Here is a 9,369-nt window from a genome sequence, read left to right on the forward strand (position 1 = left end):
CTGAGATTAAGATCCTATAGTTACACCACAACCCATGTGAATCGTGCCATCCCACGACTCGGCTTATGGCCTAACAACACACGCACACGACACGGCCAAATGTGATCTCTCACGTTAGCCCATATAACTAACTCATGCAGCACGTTGGATGTGCCATGCCAACTACATGCAAACCTAACACGAAACTAGACAAACTAAACCTCAACGTGAACGGGCACGTTTCAGGCTACAAGATCCAAACACATGCTGACATGCACGTAATCAAACTAGCCTAGCTAACCAATGCATGGAGCTGAAAACAAATGCAAGATCTGACAGACTCTAAAACAAGATTAGCACCACACTTTATTGATCACGTGGGGGTGGCTATATATATAGCCAATTACAATTGAGGAAACAGACTTGGACTATAATTGGAATTGGATTCTTCGGTAGGGTAACCTTCTTCGGGACAAAACCTTTCCGACTTAGGAACCGACCTCCCGGCCCACTCATCTCTAGATGAACTCAACAAGTTCTATACTCGGACATGAACTTGGGCGCAGCATGGCCCTATGCGTTTGGCCTCACATGATAGACACACTCAATCCTGTAGCTCAAGGGTAACAAGAAGAGACATCACCATGTGTCATCATAGGTGCCTCCTCATTTACAGTGCAAGGCGCACCATAGCTGCCGTGTCCTTGTGTTGTGGCAGGAAACTCTTGGCCGTCCTCTAGGAATTTCATTGCATCCTCCATTGAAGGTCGTTGTGCCTCTTCTGAGTGAGAACACTTGAGGCCAAGGACAACCACACGCTCCATTTCGGTATGGTCAAAGAAGCTTAACCTGTCATCCACAACACCATCCACATGAACTTGCTGCTCACTGCCACCGCGCATCTGCCAGACTTCCTCCCTTGATTTTTGCGTACATGCAATCTTTAGTAGGACGATTCCGAAGCTGTAGACGTCCGACTTACGGCTGAACTCCACAGCCCCGTCTTTCATGAGTTGTGGATCCATGTATCCCACTGACCCCACGGCGGTTGTGATCACTGTTGCTCTGTTTTTGCTGGCGATCATGGATAGCCCGAAGTCCCCAAGCTTAGCGTTGAAATACTCATCCAGGAGTATGTTACCAGGCTTGATATCTCTATGCAAGATGCATGGATTGCACTCGTGATGGAGATAATGAAGGGCTGACCCTATCCCCTTCACTATTTTGTACCTATTGGAAACATTAGCAAGCAAAATGTTTCAGACAGCAGTCATGTTTATCCTCTGGGACCTGAATAATATATACCTATTTTTTATGTGCCACAGAATTGGCAAGTCAAATTTTCATGCCATTATGATACCATTCAGAAAATCCTTGACTTGAATCAACCATGGGGAAACACATGCAAAACCCTGCCTGATTAACCTTGCATAGGGAAGACCTACAGTCGTATCTTAACCATTGATCGACAATATTACATTTTGGAAAATAATAATTCCGGTAATTCCTTCTTTTAAAAGAGTCGTCGTCGTAGAACCATGAGTAATAGTTCACCTAATAAACCATATCAAATATTATGCATCTAGTCCCTATAGCAAAGCAAGCAGGAATGTAAAATATTAGTCTTTTGGAACATGAGCATGTGGTTAACAGAATGTTGTAGGCTCGGTGTCATCAATTATTGATGGTACATTTAATTTGAATGATACGGAAAAACAAAATTATTTTGCAGTATTATATCAATGTAAGTTTCATCATATTCAAAGTTCAATCAAAAGCAAAGGGAACAAGGATGTATCAACCATGCATATAAGTCAACATATACTGATTTCACCTGTAAAAAAAATTCCATTTCATAGAATGGTAAGCATTGATGATGGTGTGTTTGAATATTATCAGCTGGTGCCTTTTCAAGTACATGGGATTCTAGTCCGTTTACTAATCTGAACTCCTAGGACATAACAAATCATCATGGCCCTAAAATCAAAAAGTAGGAATTGATTACAATAGTTTAGGAGCACATCTTAAAAAATCTGAATTTTTAAGTAGACATTTCGATAACCGCTACCGGATTTCAGCAAACACACAAAAACACACGACAAAGGATTTATCGAGTGCTCCCGCTCGGCATAGAACAAGCGGACAAAGGGGTGTTTGCTGAGTGTTTTTCATTGGCTACAAAAATCATTTCATGTAGCAAAACCTTATAAACTAATATTTTCACTATTGTTTGGCATGTAAAGACGCACCTTTGTGCCAAATATGGGCACGTTTTCACGAGCTATGCCATGGATATGTCCATGACATGGGCATTTCGCTTGAAAGCCATGAATGTTCATACATGATAGTCCATTTTCTGAAAGTTTTTTATGTCAAATCCATTTTTATCATTTTGCCTGACCACTAAGTACACATAAAACAACTCCATGTGAAACTATAGCATTTTTTATTTTTGTTTTTCACTTTTTCATTATGGGGCCAATATCATTGGTAAAACTATTCATCGCAAGGTCCTAGATCTTTCAGCACCATGTTTTTCTATTGCATAGATTCCTACTTAGACGCAGCAAAATGATTTTGGGGGAAAATTGGACTACACTAGAACATACTTGTAGTTCAAATTTGAATTACTTTCGGAATATTGGCCAAATCTCATTTAAATGTACAAAAATAGATACAAAGCGAGAAAATTCTTAATAGTTGTGAATTGTCCATCTAATATAGTCTATTTTGTGTGAAAATTGGAGAGGCAGCATTTTACCTTATACTCTTTGCACTTGCTTCACAAAAAAACCATTTTTGGCAATTAGAAAACACAAAACTATTTTTTAACAAAAAGTTAGGAACTTGTGTTGGCAATATTGTATCAGATGGCAATATGCCCTCTATACGAAATATATGGCCACATTATCATGATCGATGCCATGGATATGGAATTAAAAAAATATTTGCTGACAGCCAAACCGGGGCACTCAGCAAAGCTAACTGATCGTCTCCTTCCCGTCAACCACGATGGGCGGGACATGTGTCCCCCACCTTTGTTGAGTGTATTCATTTTTATTTTTCCTTTTTACTATTGTTTTTCAGAAAACAATTGGCAAAGATCTCCTTTGTCGAGTGCCATTTAGAAAAACACTCGACAAATGAGCTGTTTTCTGTAGTGAATGTGAAATATTCGATAATAACATTCCATAGATCAATATGACAGTACTTAAGACCATCAATATAACCAAGTACTAGAGACATGAAATTATGGCACCAAATTAGTTTCTCTAGTGAATAACAATATAGCTTTTTCCTATCTTAGATGGTGATGACGTACTATCAAAGACTAAGCTAGTACTGCATGTGGTGTCCATGCGGGGCGATGCTGGAGCTACGATCATTTACATTCGATGAAAATTTTCTCTTTATGTTAACTCTTTAGCTACTTTTATCTTATCCCTTAATACCACCACAATTCATTTTTTTGGGGGAATTTCAAGCTATCTAAAGGTTTTACTAACTTTACACAAAAAATATACCAGTATTAATGGAACCGAGTAGATTTATTATAAACATATATCTTATGATGAATGTAATACACTAATTTGGTGCCATAAATGTCAGTGTTTTCTTATTATCTATGTCAAACTTATGATAGTTTGACTTTCAATTTTTTTGAATTAAAACTAGTTTGAGATGAATGGAGGAGAAGCTAAGGCTTGCATAATAATTTTGTGTGAAAGAATTATTTATGTTGAGAGTGAGAGAGAAAAGCTTAATAGTGTTCCTTATGTCATTTGACTTATGCACTTCCTCTCCCACCACCCTTAGCACTAACTAATTCAAAATTTTGACCAGGTTTTCAGGAAAATGCATGTACCAAAATGTACAACACAGAATCAGTTACATTAGATAAATCATCAAAATTCATTTTAGTTGCTCCAAATACATACCTTTTGTCCCATGATAGAACTTGGTCGCTGTTGTGCAGGTGGTGTTCAAGGTCGCCATTAGGTATGAATTCAAAGACAAGGAAGAGTTCAACCTTGATAACCCTTTTCCACCAAGTCTTGCCATCGATCACTCTGACTTTGCCGCACCAACCTTTGAGGTCAACTAGATTCTCGTGCCTCGTGTTACCAACTGTCTGGAGCTCGCGGTGGAAGTCCTCAAGCTTTCCCTCTGCTTTTATTCTCTTCACCGCCACTTCCTGGCCCTTGAACGTCGCCTTATATACTGCACCAAACTTACCCTCTCCAAGAAGAGCATCTCTGGAGAATCTGTTCGTGGCGCAAGCCAGATCTCTATAACCGAATTCCATAAAGCCATTCGCCCCCGACGAGAGGGAATTGCGTGCATTTCTCCAGTAACACCATGTTGTAATGAGATACACAAGAACGCTCACAACGGGTATAAATACTTTTACAATGTTAAGTACTCTTGTTGCCTTAATCTCACCATTCCCTGAAAGAAATTAAGGAAGTATATTACTAATTAAAAGCTGCTCTGCTTAAGGTAGAAAACTTTTTAGCAATTCCAATCAAAAAATTGACGTGATTTCAAATATTAGGGATCAATTTACACCATCACGTATAAATCTTAATAAGTAGTAGCTAGTACTATATATATACTCATAGTATGTATTAATCGCAATTGCTTTATTTTCCTTTTGCTACAAAGATGTTTCATTTCGCCATGTTGTCTCTTGCCTACTCATGCATTCAACATTCAGTATATAAGGTTGTCCTATTTTAGAAACTCTGGATCTATGCTTATTTTCAATAGCCCGGAGCATTTTGTAACTTGCTACACCTGCCTCATTACTGAGTGTCTAGGTATCCACCGCAAGTCATTCCTCTTATGAACTTGGCCGTTAATGTTAAGGCTATGCCATCATAAGTTGCTACTACATGCAAGGATCTTATGGAAGTCCAGAAATAAGAAACTATAGATAAAAATGCCGACTCGACAAAATTTGGTGCTACCAAAGTGTCAACTAAGTTCACGGGCTCAAGATGAGTGGACTCAAACTGCTGACATCTGTCATAGGGTAAAACACCCCTGTCATGCCTCACCAACTGATTCTACCATAGAGGCCAATGATAGACAGTAACTCTGCCTTGCTGAACACGGCTTAATACTATGACTTCAGTTGTACTATTCTCTCCAAAGTGAAACTCTTCTCAAAATCTCAACGACAATCTTAATTAGAATTCGATTCTAAGGATTCATCTGGTTCCGGTGAATCCAACCACACGAGAACCAGGAGTTTCCAAGTGAGTTAGATTTAACGGATTTAGTGTTTGTTCCTTCATTTGATCGGGTTATCAACTTCGTTCTCATATGAAATTGTGCAAAATTTGTATGTTAAATAATATACAACATCAACATGTTTCTTCCTTAATTGCAGTGACATGTTAGCAGTTTGCCTGTGATACCGTTGTAAGAGGCAACCATTGGCACGAGCAAATTTATTACAGAGGTTTTGGACCACTTTTCTTTTAAGATGTGGGGTAGAAGAATCAAGTGCGAGGCAATTTTTATTAGAACATGTTTTTGCTTTGTAACCATTAGCCAACTTATTCAACCTAGTTTCTCAAAAAAATAACTTCTTCAACCTCTCACTTCTATTAACCTCAGTGGCCACTAAGGGAGCTTTGCTGTTCTTTTTTCACATGCATGGTAGGAATTGAGGAGTGAAAACCAAGCTCAGTAATATTTTTCTTAGAGGCTTGTGGAGTTCAAAACCCTTGGGTTGCATCCAGGTAGGTAATACTAAGAGAACATACATGTGACACTTTAACATGGTAAGCATTGGGGAGATGGAACACCTTTAACAACAGAGGATTCTTCCCCAATATCCTTAAGAATGTAACATAGTTTGGAAACAGGGAGAGTTTCTGTCCAATTAAAATCTAAATGAGGAGGGAATCTAGCAAGAAAGCTAAACTTGTGGATTCTCCTTTCTGGAAAGGACTCGTGAGAGTCAAAGAGGAGTTCTTTAGTAGATGGGCTTTTACTATTAGAAATTAATGGTACTAGTACTAATTTTTGGGAAGATTGTACCCATCGTATATAAAACATTGTGCAACAAAGAAATGTTTCCCAACATTGTGCAACGAATATGCATCTTTCCCAACTGTACCCATCGTCTACAACATTGTGCAACAAAGAAATGTTTCGGTTTCGATTATTTTATCCATAATGATGTTGAATATTAGTTTCAAACAGAACTTAACTGGTGATAAATGAACTGCTTGGTTACACTAAGTTTAGTGGTTGATGATGATTCATATTTCTGATGATTCATTTTTCTGATGATCATTATAGGTTTGTTTGGAATCAGACAGCCTCAGGAAAACCTTTGCTATGAAATCTACGTATGTGGACCTTAAGAATGGGCATACTATATTTTTTATGTAAATACATGTGGAAACAGAAGTATCATTGATGACTAAGATTTCATGTGGTTCTTACATGGGATGGTTTTGGTAAAAAAAATTGTAATGGGTCTAGAAAGTGCTGTTTCAAATATCAATTGGTGACATGGGGTTAGCAAAAACATAAATCTTAATTTCGTTTTCGACTGAATGAAATTATTTTTAACAAGGCTGGAGTGTCCCATATTTTGCAGGTTGTCCACAAGACTACGCATTGCACCCGTTTATGGCCCTATCTCATTGTTGTGTAGCAGCTGGAGCCTGTGGATATTTTTTGGAGATGTCTGGAGATGGTCGCAAGAGATATCTTCAGCCGGGATGGATGGTGATCCATTAATAGAATAGATGATACATAGGCATTTTATGTTTGTTCTATTCTGGCGGTTGATTTCTTTATCCACTTATATGATACACGAACTATATTACTCTAGAGTTTACGTTGCAATAAAATGACCGTGTGCATTGCTTTGATACAGAGCCCGGGATATGCCCCCTTTAAAAAAAATGCTTCAAGCGAGACGGGGCACAACCACAGTTTTGGTTACCGAATGTTTTTTTTACTTGGGGGTGGTGGGGTGGGGGATTGGGATTTTTTATTACCGCGGTTACCGGGCAATAACCGCCCAAAATATTTAAATGAAATTGGAATTCATTTTTTTCAGAAACGTCTAATTAGCTTTAAAAATCCGACAGGGCATAACATTGATGGTAATGCAGCGGCATGGCACCTCTGTTCATCTACCCTCAACCCTCTCATCTGGTTTTGGGATCGAGACTAGGTGACCGGGGTGCTTAGGAAACGTGGTTACCGGCAGTAACCAGATTTACATCCCAGTAACCCAAACCCTGGGTACATCATAACGCAAAAGCACACATGTGTACATCACCTTTGGGCAATTTCCAATCTATATTTAAATAGTTGATGTATTAGTGGATGGTAGACTCAGATGCAGAGATTGGTTGGCTATATCAAACGTTTTGGCATCCTGAAATTTCCATATTTTCGTGTTTGTTTTGCTGTAAAATATCACCACAACATGAACCAGCAACCAGAAGACATGGTGTTATCCAAAGACGCGAGTTACGTCAAAGCTCGAAGAGTCTTGCATTGACAAACAATGTTGATTTGTTTCAAAACGTCATAAATCTAGCCTCGGACAGGCCTCGGAGAGGGCATTTGTTTCAATGTTGTAGTATTATTCATGTTCATCTACTTTTTATCTCCATCCCTGGTTATCTTTCTTCTCGTGACCGGTGATGGAGGGCATGAGGCTCAAGTGGCCGGTGAACCGACCTAGGACAGGCCATAGCACAGTAGGTGTTGGGTTTCAGGTCTAGGAACGGTCTTGCCGGCGTGCGCTTCGGGCTAGATAACTAATAGTATCTCCTCTGATTATATTAGTGGAAGAGAAGTCACTATTTGGAACGAGTTTCAGAGGAAAGTTGGCATACGTACCATCTTCTAATCTTCTTCTCCTATGTGCTGAGATATAATGTACGCTGGACCATGTGCCCATTCCTGGGTCAAGTAAAGTACTTAATTAGTAGTAGCAAATTAATTAATCAAATGATTAGCGGCTATTATTAGAAAAGTATATAAATTAAATAGACACGTACGTAGACGTCCGTACCTTGGAATAGCGGGATATCAAGAATGTGGCCTTGGCGAAGCAGCAGCTGGCTGCTAGTGATATTATTGATCCTGAGCAGCGTTGCGTCCCGCAGCCCATACTTGGCGGCGATCTCGGAGGTGTTGTCGCCTGTGCGGAGGATCACGTAGGCAAGGTGCATCACGTTGCAGCCGTCCACCTTGTCGCAGCTGCAGGGCAGCAGCCTCCGCCCATAGTATTTGCCCGCGGCAACGTTGTTGGCGGTGACGACCTCCATGAAGTAGTCATCGCCACGGCCGCCGGTGTAGATCTCCAGGTCCGACTGGCCCACGCCGCCGGCGCAGCGGCACCTGAAGGGGATGCGCACGGATGTTTTCGCGGGAATGGCTTGGCTCGTGTCGGTGTGGGGCGGGAGTTGGTTGGCGGCGAAGAGGTGTTGAAGGGTGACGCTGGGGCTGAAGCGGGAAGCGAGTTGCTCGTAGGTGGTGGCGATGGGGACGACGTAGGCAACGGCGGAGCGGCATGTGCTCGGTTTGGCGCAGGTGAAGCTGGCGGCGGCGGAGGCCGAGGAGGCTGCGGCCCACAGCAGGAGGAGCAGAGCGGCCAGCGGCGGCATAGTTGACTCGCTCACTAGCCAGCGACCAGTACGATCGAGAGACGTATTCCGGGCCTGGTAATTGCTAACAACGTGATCAAAGTTAGCCTTCAAAAATGCGTTAGGCGCTATATATATATATATATATATATATATATATATATATATATATAGATGGAAGGAGGGAGTAGGCCTTATCCCGGAACGACCGCCGTGCATCTCTCACGTCGCCCTCCCATCCCATTCGACTCACATTTCTAAGCCTACCTAGTATAGTACGTACACAACAGGGACAACTCCTCCTGCCTTCACCAACCAACAACACCAGTGCTTGCCAAGACCGCAAAACAAAAGCCAACATGTATGACCCGTGCAAAGACCGCAAGCCCTCATCCTTCGTTTGCTAGCTAGTCTGGCCGGCCGTGTCAAGACCGCCAGCAAGCGCGTCCAGCCTCAAGTCTCAAACAAAACAAACCCTCTACTCGGGCGACTTACCAAGCCGACATCATGGCGATGAAATATTCCAAGTCATCACGCCGAGTGTAACAAGCGGACATCCTGCACAAGTCACAAACACCATCGTGGTCCTTCTCGAACCTTCAGGTACAGTCGTGAGTCGTCTCTTATTTTTTTCCCGGCGATATTTGTTCAGGGCAGAGCTTGATAGTAACACATGCGAGAGGGTTTAGGACCGCAGAAAGAGGTAACACCGTGCTCATTTTTCTAGCATCTCTTTAATTATTTCCCCCAAGTCACTCAT

General features: G+C 41.2%; 1 protein-coding gene across 1 annotated transcript; it reads right to left on the bottom strand.

Moving 5' to 3' along the window:
- Positions 1 to 408: 408 nt before the first annotated feature.
- On the bottom strand, positions 409 to 8,711 carry LOC123066953 (L-type lectin-domain containing receptor kinase IV.4). The gene is made up of 4 exons (XM_044489927.1): positions 8,036 to 8,711; positions 7,861 to 7,923; positions 3,918 to 4,428; positions 409 to 1,209 (listed from the first exon to the last, which is right to left on the bottom strand). The coding sequence occupies exons 1-4, from the start codon at positions 8,628 to 8,630 to the stop codon at positions 597 to 599; spliced, it is 1,782 nt and encodes a 593-aa protein (XP_044345862.1). The 5' UTR covers positions 8,631 to 8,711; the 3' UTR covers positions 409 to 596.
- Between the last annotated feature and the right edge of the window lie 658 nt (positions 8,712 to 9,369).

The sequence above is a fragment of the Triticum aestivum genome, chromosome 3B (assembly GCF_018294505.1).
Source record: "Triticum aestivum cultivar Chinese Spring chromosome 3B, IWGSC CS RefSeq v2.1, whole genome shotgun sequence".
NCBI classification, from domain to species: Eukaryota; Viridiplantae; Streptophyta; class Magnoliopsida; order Poales; family Poaceae; genus Triticum; species Triticum aestivum.